Raw genomic sequence first — 20217 nt, 5'->3', positions numbered from 1 at the left:
TCTTAGGAGTGTCTGCTCCCCTCATTCGACAGGGGAGTAAACTGAGGCACAGAGCAGCCCAGTGAGTGTCTATGGCAGGTGGAATCCAGATCCCACGGGCCGGGGTCCGGCTGTGACTCATCCCCAGGAGGTTTCTTGTACCTGCCTCCGAGCTCCAGGCAATAGTTTGGGAGACCCTGGGACGGATGCCATTCAGAACTGTTCTCTCTACGGTGGTTGTGACTCACTGAGAGGAAGAGGCCAAAGGTGCAGAAAGGGAACATGCTCAGACCACTGGTAAACACCAGCTCCCCCGTTAGTCGTCTGCGGGGAGCATCTTCGGCCCAAGCTGATCCTCTCCTAGAGCAGCCAAGCTCCGGCCGCCCGGGGTCCTTGCTCTAAATGACACCCGAGGCGCAGGGGGGCAGGGGAGCAGAAGGGCCCCCCAGACCCCTCCAACAGACAGACTGAGGAGCAACGAGCAACATGATTTCATGGAACCCTGAGCAGAAGCCAAAGGACCCCTGGAGTAATTGGAGCCACGGGGCAGCATCTGCCACAGAGGACGGAGAAGGTGAAGACGCGGGGGGCGAGTTGGCGAAATGCTCCTGACCGCCTGCCCCCATTCAGTCAGATGGAGCATCGGTGCCCAGAGATCTGGCAGAAACTCTGCTGGGAGTAAGGCTCGGCATCCAAAAGGGCAGAACCCGGGGCGCCCGGGGAGGGAGCGGGCGATGCCCTGGGTCACGGCCACCGGGCAAGCCCCGCAGAGAACCAAGCCGGCTGCATTTCAGCAGGAAGGCGGCCGAAGATCAGATGGCATTAAACAGAAAAAGTAGCTGGAGAAAAAATAATTCTGCAGAGACCGAGATGAGCAGTCCCATCGTCCCAAGATCTTTCATAGATGGAGCTGGAAGGGCAGCAGACGGACACACAGTGGGACAGATCTGGGGCCGGTTCTCTGATCCCGTGAGAAAGGGTAGAATGGGCATCCGTCCCTCACTGCAGGTCACGCCCTTTCTGGGTGTGTGGAGGAGAGGGTGGGACCCGGCCAGGTACCAAGCAGAGAGCAGGGCCCCCAGAGGGCCAGCGGTTCCAGCTCCTGGAGGGCCAGCAGTTCGGGCCCCTAGAGGGCTGATTCTTTAGAAGCCGCGTCACCGTTTCACAGTGACCCTTGTCAGGCGTGTGACAAGCTGTTCCTGGAGCCCTTGCTATAGCAAGGGCTATGAGAATGCTGGGCCTTGGGTAGGGGTTGTCTGGGGAGTCGAGAGCTGGGTGGGGGTGAATGGGTCCGGGGAGGATGTGTTTGGGGAAGTGGTTGGTGAATCACTTTTTGTGGGGCAGATAAATGCAGGAAAATGGGGAGGTAGGAAGACGGATGGGAAGGTGGTTAGAGAAGTGGGCAGGTGGATAGACGGATGCTGGATTGAGGGACGAGTGGATGGATGGATGGGTGATGGTGGGTGATGGGTGGGTGGTGTATGTTATCCCTCCTGCGGTTACACTGATTCCAAAGTTCTAAGAATCGCCAGTTAAGTTTTGTCGTGGTCATTGTTATGAGCTGTGAGGCCCCAGGGACTGTCTGTCTGTGGGAAATAGGGGAAAGTGCCCCTGGTTTAAAGGATTTATGTCTTTTAAAGATACCCCTCCCACTACCCCCACATGCACCCATGGGCACAGAGTGCCTGTTGCCGTTAGCCACGACACTGCCTGTTAGTCTTTGGGAGGCCCCTGGTCCCAGGGGTCTGTAGCCCTTACTGGCCTAAGGCCGTTGGGGCCGGGAGGAAAGCCAGGCCAGCCGAGGAGGGCCAGCCCGGGCTCGTCAGCCCTCGAGGAGACTGGCCGGCGGACCTCGCCGTGTCCTGGCCAGCACGGGCAGCCATTCAGCTCAGAGGCCTTCTCGCTCCATCTCATGAATCAAACACTTTTTAGGAAGTTCCATTCTTAAATGAGTTGGGAGAAGCCTCCTGGGGAAATTCTGAATCACAGCTCGAGTTTTCCTTTTTCTCATTTCCCCTGCAGCTGTGTCATCGTGCTCCTTCTCATTTCCAGAGCATTGGTGGGAAGACACACAGACCTTTCCCCAAGACCAACTATTACCATACCCACCGTACAGATAAAGAAACGGAGTCTTAGGGAAATTGGTCATTTGCCCAGGGTCAGCTGGCTAGTACTTATCTGAACTAGGGCTCTACCCCAAGTCCATGATCCCCGGGCCCACCCTCTGTTCCCCCCCCCCATCTGTCCCTCGGTCTTCCCTGCGCCGTGGAGAACTCTCTTCTCCAAAATGTTTATGGAACCCACCACCTTAAAATGGCTTGAGGAGCTTTTCCTTTCTCTGGTTCCCACCACCAGCTGGTCCCCAAATTGTGACATGCAAATGAGATCCCAATAGCAGGCCCATGTGCCCAGCAGCACCTGGCGGGCCCTCGGGACTCCCGGGGGGCTGTGGGTCAGGGCCCGGGTCCCAGGCAGGCCGAGGCGCCCCTCCAAGAGTCTGTTGTCCAGGAGGAGGCGAGCGCCAAACGTGGAGCCAGAAAGAGCCGGGCAACTCGGCTCTTAGAATCCCGGCCTCGGCCCTTGAACCCGGCTCAAGTGTTCTCTCATCGAGAGAAGCCCATAGAAAGCGCTGCTAGCGGCCCCAGCCGTCCCCCTTCCTCCGGAGTTCTCAGTCTGATTAACGAGCTCATATCTTCTCCTTATGGAAAATAGATAATGATACATTTGCCTGATTGAAACTCATATAGTAAACTCTGGGGATAATCACGTCTTCCTCTTGCAAACGTCCTTCCAGAAATAGGAGCCGCAATCAGCTCAATGTGGGCCATTCTGCCCCCCCCCCGGCCCCCATACTCCTGCTTTGGGCCTCCACTTTTCTCTTTTAGGGCCCAGCCCCTGCATTGGGGCCATGAGGCAGTGAGCTCCCCTGCAGCTGTCCAAGGTGCTAAACCCACCGCTCGGGTCTGCGCTGGCCTCCAAGAGGCGCTTTGAAAAAATTCTCTCAAAAACGCTTTCCAGTTTGAAATGACGTCTGGTCCATTTCCAAAAGAAAGCTTTAACTGGGAAATCTCCCTTCCCTTCCGCACGAGCTTTCTCATTCAAGGAATATCAGATTAGACGCGAGCGAGGAAAATGCTCCCCCCAAACCCGGCTTTGCACAAATGAAGGCTTTGATTCCAGGCTTCTGGAAGGGGGTGTCAGCCTGAATCCCTGCGGCCTCACTCGGGGGCCGGAACTGCCCAAACAAGGGCCCCCCGGGGGGCGTCATGAGGGGGCAGGAGTGCCGGCTCAAGCCCACCTCTGCACAAAGCCCTTCTTTGTTCCTCCCCAGAAACACACTCACACACACTTATACACACACACACACACACACACATACACACACGTACACACATACTCACACACACACTTAAACACACACACACTCACACACACGCACTATTGGTGCCTTCTCTCTGAAATCACCTCCCATTTAGACTGCTTATGGCCGGTCTATCCTGGTTCTCTAGGTGCTCTCTCCCCATTGGAGCTTCTTGAAGCCCGGGACCCCTTTTCCCCCCTTTCCCCCTTTCTTAGCTCCCTCTGCATTCAGCACAGAACCTTCTCATGGCTGACACTCCGCACGTGCTTGTGGCTGACGGCCTGGGTTTGGGGCGTGTGGAGTTTAAAGTGTTGTTGAGACATCTGGGTGGCAAGACCTCACCATGCACAGTGCGCAGGAAGCTCAGAGAGAGGTCAGGGCCCAGCCAGATGAGCAGCCATGGTGGAGGGGCCGTGGCCGTGGCCAAGGAGGCAAGTATAGAGGGAGGGAAGGGGGAGCAGCCCTTGAGGAGCTCTGGCATTGGAGAAGATGGGGGACCAGCAAGGGAGAGGGAGAAGGAAAGGAAAGAACTAGGGGAAGAAGCAAGAGAGTGAACCACAGGAACAAAGAGGATCAAGGGTGTGAGATTTGGAGTCCTAGAGCCTGGATCCAAATTTCTAGCTCGGCCACTTCCTGCTTGGATGCCCGTGTTGGGCGGACGCTAATAGTGGGCGGACGCTCATGTTGGGTGGACACTCATGGTGGGCAGATACTCGTAGTGGATGGACACTCATGGTGGGCGGACACTAATGGTGGGCAGACATTAATGGTGGGCAGACACTCGTAGTGGATAGACATGAATGGTGGGCAGACACTAATGGTGGGCAGACACTCGTAGTGGATGGACATGAATGGTGGGCGGACACTAATGGTGGGCGGATGCTCATGGTGGGCGGACGCTCATGGTGGGCAGACACTAATGGTGGGCGGATGCTCATGGTGGGCAGACACTCATGGTAGGCAGACACTAATGGTGGGAAGACATTAATGGTGGGCGGACGCTCATGGTGGGCCTGCTTCTGTGCTTCATGTTGCTAAAGGAGATTTTGCTGCAGCCCCCCACCCCAAACAAGGTTACCTGGGAGTTTTCCCATTTTTCTGCCTCCACCTTCTCACGGGAGGACGGACTCCCAGAGATCAGCAGTTGGAGTCACTTCCCCATTTCTGTCACTTTCTCAGCACTTAGTCCAGTGGCGGAGAGAGTCAGTGCCTAATCAATGCTTTATTCTCGTCCAGACGACGGCAGAGGGGAGGGGGCTGCCGACCAACAGGAGGGCGGGGTTCTCGAGGGCGGACGCAGGTCATCCCGCAGGACTGAACGCCACATATACCCCGGCTGCTCAGGCTACCATTGTGACTGTCAGGAGTTGGAGGAATCGCTCACCTTGTGAACCCGTGTTTTCTCCCACAGACAAATTTTGGTATTGTCGGCTGTCGCCCAATCACAAAGTGCTGCACTACGGAGACCTGGAGGAGAGCCCCCAGGGCGAGGTGCCCCACGACTCCCTGCAGGACAAACGTAAGTCACCCCTCGGCTCTGGAGCCCCTTTTGCGACGCTCAGTGGGGAGCACTCCCACCCCTGGTGCTCCATCCAGCCTGAGCCGGCGAGCAATCGTCAAGGCCTGCTGTGAGTCAGACCTTTCAGAAATGAAAGGGCCCAGGACCTGCCCCCGAGGAGCAGGCGCAGCGCTGACAGCCAGAGGAGTCGGGGCGTCGCGTGAGCTGACGTTGAAGGGATTGAGGGGTTCTGAGGGTCGGGGAACGAGGGAGCCGCAGGCTCGGCACGCCCAATGGGCAGAGGCCCAGAGAGGGGAGACGACACATCCTGGGGGAGAAACGGCAAGAAGGCCGTTTGACCGGGGCTGGGAAGCCCACAGCACCGTCCCTGGGGCTGACCCCTGCGTGGGTGTGGCCATAGTGAGCGCCAGGCCTGGGGCTGGTCCCTGGGAGGCGACCCAGGCAGGGCTTGGTGGCAGGGAGTGGCGATGGTGGGTGTCCTTGGAATCTGACGGGACAGCAGGGAAAAGGCGAGATTCAGGGGCCCGTTGGTTCCCCTTGTTTTCCAAAGTCTCACAGGAGAGAAATCTCCTTCCCTGGAGCCTGGGTGGTCCGTCTTCCCCAGGATTGTGACAAACTTTGCCCCTGTCACCCTCCAGCTCCTGCTTGGGCTGAGTTCATTTGAACGCCCTACAGTGCCATCCTTAACCCTCTGCCCGGTGGGGGTGGGGTGGGGGACGGCTAAGCCGGCCCACGGGTGCCAGTCATGCCCCGGAGGGTAGCGGGTTCCAGGCCAGGGTGAAGCCGTGAGGGTCTGAAACAGGCAGCGGCTGGGAGGGCACTCAGGGTGTTCCCCGAAGGCTCCTCCAAGGGAGGTCAGCGCCCACCAAAGGGCTCCTGCTCCCTTTTATGGTCAACTGGGCCCTAGCTGACCCTCCTGACCGGCTCCTCCCTCATGAGCAGAGGAAGCTCCTGCCCCAGTGGGAAGGCTCTCTGTGAAGAAACGGGACCCCGAGTCGTGGCCCCCGGGCCGCTAACCCCAGAGTTTGGAATGAGACCAGCCTGGGGATCTCGGGGTAGGGAACGTGTCCTCTGACTGCATGGTTTCTGACAAAAGCTGTATCGGGCTGTCAGCACCCGGGACAGCTCCTGGGGACACTTACTTAGAGGCCTGAGGGCTTGGCCAAGACTCTACAGCCAGGATATGTCACAGGTGGGACTTAAGGGTGGGAGCTCCTAGTCTCTGACAGACTCATCCCTCCCCCAAGGTCTGGGGGCTTCTCCTTTCCATCAGATTTTCTCCAACCCAGTGAGATTGGGTGTGTGTGTGTGTGTGTGTGTGTGTGTGTGTGTGTGTGTGAGTGTGAGTGTGTGTATGTGTGAGAGTGTGTGTGTATGTGTGAGAGGTGTGTGTGAGTGTGTGTGTGTGAGAGAGGTGTGTGTGTGTGTGTGTGAGAGAGGTGTGTGTGTGTGGAGGTGAGTGTGTGATGAGTGTGAGTGTGTGTGAGTGTATGTGTAGAGAGTGTGTGTATGTGGAGAGTGTGTGTGTGTGAGTGTGTGTGAGAGGTGTGTGTGTGTGTGTGTGTGAGTGTGAGTGTGTGTGTATGTAGTGTGAGAGTGTGTGTGTGAGTGTGAGAGTGTGTGTGTGAGTGTGAGTGTGTGTGTGTATGAGTGTGTGAGTGTGGAGTGTGTGTGTGTGTGTGAGAGAGGTGTGTGTGTGTGTGTGCCAGCTCCAGAAGGGCCCAGTCCCCTCCCAGAGGACGGGGAGCTCTCTCCTCCCGTGACCTTGGGAACTGGTCACGCCGGCGTGTGGTCGGTCGGCTCTTCCCTGCACCCCTTTCCCTTTCCCTCTGTCTCTCACTGTGGGTTTGGGGGGCGTCAGTGACCTTGAGCTCCTCAGCCTTGCAGCAGCATCAGCCAGCTCGCCAGCCCCGGTCCAGCTCGCCATTAGGGCCCCGGGGCCTCACTGCCTCCCTTCCTCAGAATCTGGGGCAAGTTCTCCCAGCAACAGCAGGCTGAGAGGGAGGCAAAAGCTGTTCTTCCCGGCTCTCCCAGAGCCTGTTAAAAAAAAAAAAAAAAAAAAAAAAAAAAAAGTAATTTCAGGGGAAAGGGAAGTGCCCCACAGGAGCCTCCTGGGTCGTGGCCATCTCTCCCCTTCTCTGCTTGGGCACAGCCTCCTCCTGGGCCTCGGCCACCTTGGTCTCCCGGAGGCTCCCCTCTCTCTGTCTGCCCTTCATATGCTGCCAATGGGAGATGGCAAAAGCTCAGGGGGCTCTGACCGTGTCACTGCCCGCTCAGAAATCCCCAGTGCCTCCCACTGGCACCCTCATAAATAGGATCCTGGAGGTCAGGATGTGTAGCCCCTCCCCAGCTGCGACCAGTCCCCTCACTCAGGCTGACGAGCCTGCCACCCTTCCCAGCGTACAATGGGGCATCCCATCCCCTGCCCCAGCCCCGGTCTCCCCCATGCAGGGGGCCTGTCCAGATCCCCCAAGGTTTGAGTACCGGGCCCCTCTTCTCCATGTACATGACGTGGGTCTCGCCCAGTGCAGGAGAACGGACGCTCCCCAAGGGACGCTTCCTCTGCCTTAGTGTCTCCAGCCCTCGGCCCAATGCCGGGCACCTAATGGCGAAGTCACGGCCCAACCACCATCCGTCGGCCCTGGCAAACACCCGTAACTCACTCCCCCCGACTGCCATTCCTCGGAAAACCAGGTCATCTCGGATCCTGTGACCTTAGGCCAGTGACTCCATCCTTGCCTGAAGCTGCCTCAGTTTCCCCCTCTGTAAAAAGACCACATGGCCCAAGGACTGACTCCCCTCCCATCTGCTCCTACAAACTCAGTCTTTGCACTTTATCCCCGGAATAACTCCTTGGTCAGGCCGGGCCCAGCCCACGAGGGCCAGAGTAAGTGCATCTTTCTCTGAAGCTCGATTCTTGCTCATAAGATCCAGGGTCAGAAAGGCATGTTCCAGAATGAAAAAGCTCTCAGAGTATAAGTGATCATTTCCCCCTCCTCCCATCTGCATCCCCCTCACCTGCATCCCTCCCTCCAATCTGTATCCCTCCCCCCTCACCTGCATCCCTCCCTTTCAATCTGTTCCTCACATCTGTATCCCCCCATTCTCACATCCCCAAGCCTGCAGGACACCCCTCCTTCCCACTGGAGGAGGGGGCTGCTCCATGTGCAGAGCAGAGCCCCTCCTTATGTCCCCCCCTCGAGGATGTAAAAGCCTGCCCTGAAGCGGCCCAGAGCACGCCAGGACAAGGAGGCTCAGGCTGCTGCCCCGGCTGGTTCGGAGCCTCCTTGGGAGGGGGATTTGGGAGGTGGGGACTCTGGGTCCTTGGAGAGCCCGTTTCAGATGTGGGGGGAGCCCCACCGGCCCCCTCCCCCCCCCCAGTTTCCACAGTCTGACTGGGCAAGGAGTGGGCTCAGACAACCGTGCCAGTGTCCCGTGTGGTCCCATGTCCCATGTGGGCCCATGTCCCGTGTCGGCCGCTGTCCCGTGTGGGCCTGTGTCACGTGTGGGCCTGTGTTCCGGGTGGGCCACTGTCACTTGTCGGCCGCTGTTGGGATCCAGAAGCCCGCAGGGGCTCCATGACTTGAGCCGGCCCTGCCTCCCGAAAGGCCCTTGCTTCCTGAAGCTGCTTCCCGGCAGGGCCTCCACACGCACCCGCCTGCGGGCAGGGGTTTGGGATTTTAAAGGGGGGGTGACCAGGGGTGGGGTCGGGAGGCACTCCCCACCCCAAGGAGCACAAGCCCTGGGGCCGCTTGGGTTCTCCTAAAAGCAATGGGAGGTGGGAGGGGGGTCAGTCAAACCACCGTCAGAGGTCACCTCCTGAGGAACTGTGGAGCATGAACCCTGGGCCGGCCCCGGGGGTCTCCCCTGCTGGGGGAGGGGCTCTGGTGGGTGGGAGCGAAACCACAGGCCCCACACCCAGCGCGCACCTGCCGGAAGGGGCGGGTCGGAGAGAAAAAGTCCAGGATGAGTCTGAGGGAAGTGAGGGGCAAACAGAAGCTGACACTGGGTGTGCGTGTGCACGTGTGGATGAGTGTGAGTGTATATGAGCTTGTGTGCGCATGTGAGTGCACAAGTGTGCATGCAGGTACATGGGTGTGAGTGTGTGAGTGAGCGTATGTGAACATGCAAGTACATGTGTGTGCGTGAGTGCATCAGTGTGCACTGTGTGGGGGTGACTGTGCATGAATGCAGCTGCATGGGAGTGCCCGCATGTGGGGGTGAGTGCGCTTGCCTGAGTGTGTACCACGTGCGTGGCTGTGTGTGCATGTGGGAGTGCATTGGGTGCACGTGTGTGCATGCATGTGGGTGAGTGTGGGTGCACGTGTGTCAGTGCGCGTGTGCCCGTGAGTGTGCGGAGGCTCGAGGCTCTATTAAAGGAGCCCTGGAAGTGGGGGAGGGGGCGCAGGCGGGCTGGGCACCCGTGGGCTCCCGCCCCTCCCTGGCGGCTCGGGCACGGAGCCCACACTGTTCTTTGTGCTTCACAGTGCCCGTGGCCGACATCAAAGCTGTGGTGACGGGGAAGGACTGCCCACACATGAAGGAGAAAGGCGCCCTGAAGCAGAACAAGGTAGGCGGCTCGGCCGCTCCCTGAGCCAGGCCAGCCGGGTGGGAGGCCCCTGCTGGCAGCACCCAGGGTGGTCACGGGGCCCGCCGGCCCCTCCCCGGCCTCCCCACAGGGTCCTGGGCCGCATGGGGGGGGTTACCTGGGAAGGGGCTTTGCCCTGGGCCGGCGCCCGCATTCCAGGCAGCCTCGCCAGGGAGGCCCTTGGCTCCAGAAAGCCAACGAGCCGGCTTCCCCAACCTCCCCAGGGGACCAGCCCGATCCCCGGAGACAGGCAGGCCCGGGGCAGCGCAGTCAGCCGGGCTCTAACGTTGTGTGCGGGTTAGACTCAGCCAGAAAAGCCCAGGCCAGCCCTCCTGGGGCCTCTGCGGGCGCTCGTGGCTGTGCCCCCTCCCCGGGGCTGACGGGGGGACGGGGCCTGGTGGGAGGCCCCTGGCGTCCCCTCCCACAACCCGGGGCAGAGGGAACTGTGAGCTCCGGCTCCGGCCTCAACGCCCCAGGCTGGGGCACAGGCGGCTTGTCTGGTAGCAAAATAGAGCCTCAGCTCCTCGGGTGCCTTCCGCCGGCCCGGTCCTGAGCACCGAGTCCTTGGGCGTCCACCCCGGGCGGGCTCTCGGGCTGCTTGTGGGACGGGGACAGGGAAGGGCCCTCCCAGGGGAGGGATTGGCCCAGGGGCCCAGGCCAGGGGGAGGGGGGCTGCAGGAGGGATCCAAATCCTGCCCTCACACATCCCATCACCCTCACCCTGGCAGGATCGCCGCTCCCTCGGTCTGGCCTCGCTTTTAGCCACGTGAGAGCGGTGCAGGCCTCCGGGGCGACCCTGAGCCTCGGAAGAGCCTCTGGAGGTGAGAGGCCGGCCTCCCGAGGGGCGGAGCCCAGAGGGGGTCCTGGCTTGGCTGCCAGGACCCTCGGAGCCCACTTGGAGGATTATGGCTAAACCCTCGTTTCTAGCCAAGATTTATCCGGCATCTGGGTCAGGGGAGCGCTTAGTGATCGGCAGGCAGAGGAACGGTGAGATTATCTCTGGCCCTGCTGGGATTTCAGCCCCTATCCCGGGGCCGGCTCAGCCCTGCCGTGTCCACACCGACCACCTGGTTGAAGGGAATGACCAGGGGTTCCCTAAGCAAAGCCGCGGCCGTCCCCTGCAGCAGCATCCCGGCTAGCTCCTCCGTGTCAGGGGACCGAAAAGACCGAGGGGGGAAAGCTCCTCTTACCTAACCATGGGACAGCCCCTTCTTCTGCGCAGGGCTGGACCCCAGATCTAGGGGGAGGCCGGTTTTAAGACAAAGGCAAATAATGAAGTAAGAGCAATTCATTAAAAGAAGCTACAGTATTGGGTAACCTCACTTCTAATTGGATGAAAGCTTAGGGACTTTCCAAATCTAGAGGGGGAAAGGGAACGAATGAAATTACCTGAAATCAGAAAAGGAGGCATCCCCATCCCCCTTCCCTTTCCCCTGCCCACAAATGTCTGTCAACAGTCAAAGAACAGGGGAGCAGGCGCTGATTGATCGGGAGGGGGCCAGTTCTCAGCTAAGACATGAGTCGCTTAAGGCATATAATTGTGAGAAAGCTTGGGCGCGGCTTTGGGTCTGACTGGGTTTCTGGGCAGCAGCCCCCCCACCCCAGGCAAGGGTCTCAAAGCGGCAGGGAGAGACAGTCCCGCTTCCCAGCCCCACTGGGCCGGGTTCAAACAATACAGTGAGGTTTTCTCTTAATTCCTATGTCTGAGTATGGAGCTGGAGTAGACCCGTAATTAAATACAAGGGAACTGAGCAAGCTCCAGAATTAAGTCACCAGACAGAGTGGGGGGTTTACTCATCTGGCAGTTAACCCCTTACTGTCCCAATCCCTGCAATTCCCTCTTGGGCCCTGAGGAGGGACCTGCTGAGGGAGGATAGAAAGGCCCATGAGGAAGGAAGCTCGCCCTCCTCTTCCTCTGGTCTCGCCCTCATTCCCCAAGGCCACCTATTCCCATGAACAGCCTTGTGGATTCTTGTGTGATTTGAAGGGTTCGTGAGGGCACAAGGTGGGGGGAGGGGCTCCTAACCCTAACCCTAAATGCAGACCATGGACCCCACGAGTCACCCCGAGTTCTGGCCCGTGTTTTTCACAAATCCTACACGGAAGAACTTCCCAATGCCTCGAGGCCACTTCAGAGTCTGCCAATATTTCACAAATCTCTGGCAACCCTTAGATCATAGCCATTGGTGGTCTCTCTCCTTGGGCCCCCCACTGGCCTTCTGCTCAGATGTGCCCCCAAGGACGCTGTGCGTGTTCCAGGTCTCTCTGACAACATGGTGCCGGGGCACAGGCCCAGCACACATCCCTCGCCCTCTGGGCCCACCGCAGCTTGGAGTCCTGGGAAATGGTGGGTCCCGAGTCAGAACCGAGATCATCCACAAGACGGGCTCTTGTTACAGCATCTGGGGGATCCTCGGACGTAGCCCGCTTTGCCAGGGATCCCCATAGGGAGACAAGCAAGGATGCCAACTCGCCATCTACTCCCAGCCCTTCTTGACTGGGTGCCCCCTGCACCCTCCCCTTCCCTAAAGTACCTTATGTTTATGTTAATTCTATAGGTATCTACCCAGGGGCTTGTTCTGTCCTCAGTAGGATGGAAACTCCTTGAGGACAGAGAAGCTGGTTTTGTCTTTCAATTCCTGAGGCTAAAACAGGGCCAGGTGTACCGTAGGTACTTCATAAAGGCCAGTTCACTCTTGAGCATCACTGGCCATCTCCCTGTCAGTGTGGGACCGACCCATCCACCAAGGGAGGTGGCAGCCCCTCTGGGGGGAGGCCTCCAGGCAGTAAGAAGTTCCTCTGGGTGGGCTCATGGAAAGGCAGGAACCAGACCCCAAGGGGAATCACGGAGAAGGGGGCCATGTGCTACTCTGAGGAATGAGCCCCCCACCCAGGGACACCATGAATCCATCCAGTAACACAAGTATCCATGAGATCGTTTGTCTGAACCAACAGAGACAGAGAGACAGAAACGGAGAGGGGGGAATGGTGGGAGAGAGAGACCAAAAAGTCATGACCAAAAGCTCATCCTCCTCCAGCTGACCCAGACTGAGCTCTATTAGTCAAGCCTGGGCCATACCCACAAAGCCCCCTTAGCCGTGTCCTCCTGAGCCTGGAAGCCCCTCCAACCCGAGATGAGATGGGTGCAAGGACAAGGTCATTCCTGGAGGAAAATAGGCACAGGCAACTTGGGACAAAACACTCCAGTGAGAAATCAAAGAGCCTAAAAAACGGCTGCTGAGGCAACGCCCCCCAAGCTGGCTGCCCCAGCTCCTCACCTCAGCCAATAACCAGGCACCACCTGAATGAAGGAGCCCAGCACCAGGGAGCAATGTGATGGGCACTGGCCCGAGGCTGGCCCCCAGAGGCTACATTTGTGGGGAGGAGACAAGCGTGCCCCAGGAGCAAGGGGCAGCCCCCTTCACAAGGGAGTATTGTGGCTCCTGACTTCTTCCTCCGAGAGGCCTCCCAGCGAGATCTGCAGCTTCTCCATCTGGACTGAGCCTGGGAAGCCCCTCCTCTATTAGCAATTGTTAACTTACCTGTCACTTAGTCCTAGAGAGTGACCTGCTCCCACCTAAAAGGGGGAGGCTCTTACTTTGGAGCATAATATAAACCACCTGCTCAGGAAGTAGATAAGGAGAAGGAAGTAAATGAAAAGCCTGGCAGAGATGGCTGATAGAGGGTTTGAGGCTCCAGACTTCCCCTGGATCTCTTCTTTCTGTCTCTGGGTCTCTCTGGGTCTGTGTCTCTTCTGTCTTTGTGTCTCTTTCTGTCTCTTTCTCTGTGTCTCTGTTTCTGTGTCTCACTGTCTTTGTCCCCTCTCTGTCTCTGTTTCTCTCTTTTCCTTTCTGCCTCTGTCTCTCTCCTTCTTCTTTTTTCCTCTTCCCCTCCAACCACCTCAGGAATAATTTCATCCTTTAAAAGGGGGAAATCTATCCTGGATTTGATTCTCACTAACAGGAACTGATTTCTGGGATGGAAAAGTTGGGATTCTAAAGGGATAGTGACTACTCTGTTTTAGAGCTTGTGATAGAGGACAACCCCAGGGGTGAATCCCCAGAACTTGGGCTTTTTAACACCTTTATCAATGACTTGCATAAAGGCATTGATGATATATGGCTTATAAGAGTGGTAGATGAAACAAAGTGTATGACCAATTCAGAATCCAAAAGAATCTTGACAGAAAAGCATTAGTCTAAAACTTTTAAGATGAAATTAATGGGAAAATATTAAAAAAAAAAAAAACGCTTGTCCTATAAAGAAAAGTCTTGTTGAATTAAAAAAAAATTAAATACTTTTCATGTATTAGAGGAGGCATGGTCTAATAACAGTTATTTTGAAAAAGATCTGGAGGTTTTAATATGAGTCAACAATGTAATGTCATAGGCAATGAGATTTGGGACTTCATTACAAATTCTGAAAATCAAAGGAGAGATTAACAAAATTAATACTAAGAAAATTATTGAATTAATTAATAAAACTAAGAGTTAGTTTTATGAAAACCAACAAAATAGATGAACTATTGATGAATTTAATTAGAAAAAGAAAAGAAAAAAAAAACAAATTACCAGCATCAAAAAATGAAAAGGGTGAACTTACTACCAATGAAAAAGAAATTAAAGCAATAACTAGGAGCTATTTTGCCCAATTGTATGCCAGTAAATCTGACAATCTAATTGAAATGGTTGAATATTTACAAAAATATAAATTGCCCAGAATAACAGAAGAAATAAATTACTTAACTAGTCCCATTTTAGAAAAAGAAATTGAATAAACCATCAATGAACTCCCTAAGAAAAAATCTCCAGAGCCATAGGGATTTATTATAAGTGAATTCTATCAAACATTTAAAGAACAATTAATTTCAGTACTATGTAAACTATTTCAAAAAACAGGTAGAGGAGTTCTGCCAAATTCCTTGCTGTGACACAAATATGATACTGATACCTAAACCAGGAAGAGCCAAAACCGAAAGAAAAGTACAGCCCAATCTCCTTAATGAATATTGATGCAAAAATTTTTAAATATCAACAAAGAGATTACTACTTCTCAGCAGAATAATACACTATGACCAACTGGAATTTCTACTAGGAATGGAGGGCTGGTTCAATACAAAGAAATCTATTGGCATAATTGACCATATCAATAATGAAACTAAAAGAAATCATATGATTATCTCGACAGATGCAAAAAAAGCTTTTGACAAAATATAGCACCATTCCTATTAAAAATACTAGAGAACACAGTAATAAATGGAGTTTTCTTTTGGAAAGATAAACAGCATCTATCTAAAACCATCATCAAGCATTATTTGTAATGGAGAGAAGCTAGATGCATTCCCAATGAGAGCAGGGGTGAAACCAGGATGTCCATTATCACACTATTATTGAATATTGTATTAGAAATGTTAACTTTAACAATTAGAAAAGAAAAAGAAATCAAAGCAATTAGAACAGGCAAAGAAGAGATAAAACTATCACTTTTTGCAGATGATATGATGGTATACTTAGAAAACCCTGGAGAATCAACTAAAAGCTTATTTGAAATAACAGCTTTAACAAAGTTTCAGGATACAAAATAAATGCACATAAATCAGCAGCATTTCTATATATTACTAACAAACCCCAATAGCAAAAGATAGATAAATTCCATTCGAAATTTTTAAATGTAGGCAAAATAAGATATTTGGTGTCTACCAGCCCACAACAAACCCAGGAGCTATATGAACATAATTACAAAACATTTTTCACACAAATAAAGTCAGATCTAAACGATTGGAAAAATCATTCATGGGTAAGCTGAGCTAATACAATAAAAATGACAATTCTACTTAAATTAGTCTACTTGTGCAGTGCTGTACCAACCAAACTGCCAAAAAATTATCTTATAGAATTAGAAAAATAATAGCAGAATTCATCTGGAAGAACAAAAGGGCAAGAATATCAAGGAAGGACGGTGGCCTCGCAGTACCAGACCCAAAACTCTATTATAAAGCAGTGGCCATCAAAACCGTTTGGGACTGGCTCAGAAACAGAGCGCTGGATCAGTGGAATAGCCGAGGTTCACAGGACACAATCATCAATGACTAGTAATCTAATGTTTGATAAACTCCCAAATTCCAGTTTCTGGGCAGAAAGGGTGACGCTATGAGAGCTGGGCCACAGGCTCAGTGTGAGTCAATGGTGTAGTGCCAATGAAACTTAGGACTCCAGCGAGGAAGATACAGGCTCCAGGAGCAGGAAAGTGACACCCCCCCATCTCTGCCCTTTCCATCCCCCTCGGGGCACTTCTCTTAAGAACGAGGGTGGTTGGAGAATTGGAAGCGGGAGAGTGAAGGGCTCAGAACTGTGCCCTGAGGTTATTGTCCGAAGGAGCTGGGGAGGGTCAGCCTGCACAAGAGAAGCCCTGAGCAGGAGAGGCCCTGTCTTCAGTACCCGGAGGCTGCGCCTGGAGGCGGCCGATGCACTTGGCCGGAGGAGGAAACATGGAATCAGCGGTGGGAGGGGTGAAGAGGCCCCTGAGGCCCAGGAAACACTGTCTTCTAGTGGCCGGGGCTGCCGGGGCCCTCGCCCGGTCCCTTAGGGCAGGGATTCCCTCTGAGTATAACTGCCAGGCGGCTCCCGGGGCCCTTCCCAGCCTGGCTTGTCCGTGGCTAGCAGCAGTTATGTAGCAGGGCAGGATCTGAACCCAGGGCTTTCCACTCTGGTGCTTGGGATCCCCTGTTCCTGCCACCTTAGTTCTCGACCTTCCCAGAGGAGAGGGAATGGGGGGCGGTCCGAGACCTCAGGGGCGCCTTCATCGTCCCCCCCAAATTCCCCCTGGAGCATCCCTCCCTTCCCCCTCCCCCCCTGCGGTGCGGAGACAAAGCGGATTATCCTCCTCCCCCTGCCCTGCCCCCTGCGGAGCAGATTGACTGATGATTCCCTTCCCCTCCCCTCCTGAGCAGTGACAAAGCTGATGATCCCCCTCCCCTGCTCTCCTGCTGAGCACTGAGGATGATGATCCCCTTCCCCCCGCTGGTGACCCCTCCCCCTGCCCTGCCCCCTGCTGGTGGCCCCCCTGCCGAGCAGTGACAAAGCTGATGATCCCCTGCCTGCCCTGCCCCCTGCTGATGATCCCCTCCCCTGCTCTCCTGCTGAGCACTGAGAAGGATGATGATCCCCTTCCCCCCTGTGGTGACCCCTCCCCTGCCCTGCCCCCTGCTGGTGGCCCCCCCGTCGAGCAGTGACAAGGCTGGTGGCCCCTCCCCTGCCCTGCCCCTGCTGGTGACCCCTGCTCTGCCCCCTGCAAGCAGTGACAAGGCTGGTGGCCCTCCCCTGCCCTGCCCCCCCGCCGAGCTGGTGACCCTGCCCCCTGCTGGTGGCTCCCCGCCGAGCAGTGACAAGGCTGGTGGCCCCTCCCCTGCTGGTGACCCCCTGCCCTGCCCCCCTGCCGAGCAGTGACAAGGCTGCTGACCCCTCCCCCTGTGTCATTCTAGGAGGTCCTGGAGCTCGCCTTCTCTATCCTCTACGACTCAAACTGCCAGCTGAATTTCATCGCCCCCGACAAGCACGAGGTAAGGCGCTGGGAGCACCTCCCAGGGAAAGGAGGGGGAGGGGGGTGGGAAGGCGAGGGGTCCGATGCAGGGGCAAGAACCAGTGTCCTCAGCAAGCCAAGCCGGGGCTTTCAGCCTCAGACCCGGTGAGGGGGCAGCGGTTTGTGGTCAGCCCCGATAACAGAACCGCTGCCCCCGGGCCCTCACACATGGGGCCTCGCCGATCGCCCGTGACCGTTTTACAGATGGGGAAACTGAGGCAGGCAGGTTCCGGGGCTCGCCCATGGGGGCTGGGCGCGCCTTCCGGACTTGCTGGTTCAGCCAGCGCTGTACCCGGGAGCGGAGCCTCTAGAGCGCAGGCTCCTTGGGGGCGGGGCCTAGGGCGGGGCCTGGCTGGCCCGGGTGGTTCCGGGAGTTTTGCCTCGTTGGACGCCGGGGTTGGCAGGAAGCCTGCCACGTGCTTAGTAACTGCTGATTGGCTGGTTCCGAGCAGAGGCCGCAGGGAGCGTCCGCCTCCTGCGCTGCTAGTCGCGGCCCCTCTGAGGCCCCGGGGCGGGGGACCTTTCCCCGAGGCCCAGGCTTCCCGCCCCGCCAGAGTCCGGAGGCCCCGCGGGCCCGCCTCCGCTCCCTCGGCCCCCCGGCTCGGCGCACCCCCCCCCCCCTCCCCTCCCCCGCTTGGGGCCTCAGCCAGCCCTCGGAACTTATTCCAGGATTTCCAAAATTACACTGTTCTCCTGCCTTCGGTTTTCTCCCTTACAAACCATTTAGAGCCACGAATTTTGCCAAAAGAAAAAACAGGCTTTTAAAAAAGCTCGGGACTGTCTGTGCTGTCAGAACTTCGTACTCGTTTCCTTTATTCCTCCTGCTGACATTTGCCGCCCGTTGCTTTTTCTCCCGCTAAACAGCGGGAGCTATTTTGGCCCGTGCCGAGGAGGAGGCGCGGGCCGCCGGGGTGGGAACCCTCAGCGCCCGGGACTCTCTCCCGCCGGTCCCGGCAAGCGGGGGCTGCGCGCGCCCCGAGGCCTGGCAGCTCCGCCAAGAAGGGCCCATTCCCGGCCTCCGCAGCCTGCTCTGTGCTGGCCCCTGGAGGACGAGGACGGGCCTTCCGGCGCTCCGGGGAGGGCCAGGCGGACCCCGGCCCTGGACCAGCAGCCCCCCCGGCCCTCAGTGCCCTCCCGCGGAGGCCCAGCGCAGCGTTATCTGTGTCCGGTACCTGCCCCAGAGCCGGGGGCCCGGAAGGGACTCCCAGGGGGCGGCTCTGGCTGCGGGAAAGCGCATTCGTTCAGGAGCCCCCTTGCGGGGACCACGAGCAGGCCCCCGCCTCGGTTTCTGGAGCGATGCCCCTGACACAAAAGGCAGCCCGTCTGTGCGGGCCTGGTGTGTCTTCTGCGCGGGCGTTTCTAGGCCTCCTTCCCAGTCTGGCTGTGCGGGTTCTGCATAAACCGCGTGTCTGCGTGCTGGGTGCGGTCTCGTCTAATTGCACGCTGCGCACCAGCCAGTGCCACACTCTCCCTAGCGCTCTTCGGGTTTGGGTGTAATCATAGGGCGCATGTGTCTGCGGGCTTGCTTTCTGGCTCAGTTACATGCATGAGCAAAGGCGTGTGTCTGCACGTGTGTGTGTTGTGTGCAGACGCGCATGTGTCTCTGTGCGCGTTTCTGAGTCGTTCTGGTTTTGATTCCGTGTGCGCGCGCGCATGGACACCTCTAGATGCACGTGTGCTGGGTGTCTGTGTGCACGTGTTGCTCTGTGCGCGTGTGAGTGCGTCCTACGCCAGCGTCTGGAGACGTACGTATTGTGTGGGCATTGGTGTGTGTCCGGCTGCCTGCCAGCACCCGCACACGTGTGAAGCGCTCTGCCCGTCTTCCGTAAACATATCAGGTCCGTAGGCGCCGAGCGCCCACATACACATGTACCGCTCTGTGCATGCGTGTGTGAGTGCATCGCACATACACGCAGCTGTGCACACATGCATGCACTGAATGTCTCTGTCTGCCCAACCGTAGCGCCCGTCGTCCTGCTCCAGCGCCCGCGCCATCTCCACATAAGCCGGCTCTGTGTCGCCCAGCGGGACCCCCGCTGGCGGCCCTTCCTCCCGCCCCTTAAGCTCCCTGAGGCGCTAAGCGGGGGGGGGAGGGGACGCTGGGCTCATCCCCGGGAGCCCCTCCTGCGGCCGGGTCAGCCCGCCGGCAGGGGGCGCTGACCGAGCCGCTCTCTCTCTCTCCCGGCCCCAGTACTGCATCTGGACGGACGGCCTCAACGCGCTGCTGGGCAAGGACATGCTGAGCGACCTCACCCGCAACGACCTGGACACGCTGCTCAGCATGGAGATCAAGCTCCGGCTGCTGGACCTGGAGAACATCCAGATCCCGGACGCGCCGCCCCCCATCCCCAAGGAGCCCAGCAACTACGACTTCGTGTACGACTGTAACTGAGGGCGCCCCCTGCCGGGCCGCCCCGCCCCGGGGCCCCGCTGGACTCAAAGACGGCCTGGACCGCCGGGAGCGCGCGTGAGAACGCGGCGGGGCCCTCCCTGCCCTCCCCGCACTCCCTCCCTGCCCGCCCCCGTGCCAATCAGCGGCCGTCGCCCTCAGGACTTGGGCTCCGCCCACCTTCTCACTGCTGGCCCAGGACGGACGGGCCCTCCCCGCCGAGGGACGCCGAGGGCCCGGCCCGCCCCCGCCCGGCGGCCGGAGCGCCCGGAGGCAGAGGGGGGGAGCGGGACCGTCGTGGCCCTCCCCCCCCGGCCTCCCGCCCTCCCTCCTCCGGCTCCGCCCCAGAGTTCGATCCCAGAGGATGAAGCGCTGGACTCGCCCCCCGGCTTCCGCCCGGCCCCGCCCCCTCTCCTTCCGACGCATTCTAGGCCCCTCCCCTTTCCGCAGCTTCCCTCCAGTCTGTTAACTCAAAGCACAAATCGTGAAGCCCTAGTTGTGGTCTCCCTCCTCCTATCCCTCCTCCTCCTTTCCCTCCTCCTCCTCCTCTTCCTCCTCCTTCATCTTCCTCTTCTCCTTCATCTCCCCTTCTTCCTCTTCTCCTCCTTCATCTCCCCCTCTTCCTCTTCTCCTTCATCTCCTCCTTCTCCTCCTCCTCCTCCTCCCTTCTCCTCCTCTTCCTCCTTCTTCATCTCCTCTTCTTCCTCTTCTCTTTTTCCTCTTCCTCCTTCATCTCCCCTTCTTCCTCTTCTCCTCCTTCATCTCCCCTCTTCCTCTTCTCCTTCATCTCCTCTTCTTCCTCT

At 57.3% G+C, this 20217-nt stretch overlaps 1 protein-coding gene across 1 annotated transcript in view; it reads left to right on the top strand.

Annotated features, from left to right (window-relative positions):
* The window catches only part of ELMO1 (engulfment and cell motility 1), a gene marked incomplete in the record, with an annotated part of 179157 nt that extends 159637 nt beyond the window's left edge, over positions 1–19520 (top strand). Inside the window, 4 exon segments of the mRNA XM_031951720.1 lie at positions 4752–4859; positions 9347–9429; positions 16928–17005; positions 19217–19520. Coding sequence (XP_031807580.1) covers positions 4752–4859; positions 9347–9429; positions 16928–17005; positions 19217–19417 — 470 coding nt within the window.
* Positions 19521–20217: the final 697 nt, after the last annotated feature.

This window comes from Sarcophilus harrisii, chromosome 1 (assembly GCF_902635505.1).
Source record: "Sarcophilus harrisii chromosome 1, mSarHar1.11, whole genome shotgun sequence".
NCBI lineage: Eukaryota > Metazoa > Chordata > Mammalia > Dasyuromorphia > Dasyuridae > Sarcophilus > Sarcophilus harrisii.
This window is presented reverse-complemented; position numbering and strand designations above follow the sequence as displayed.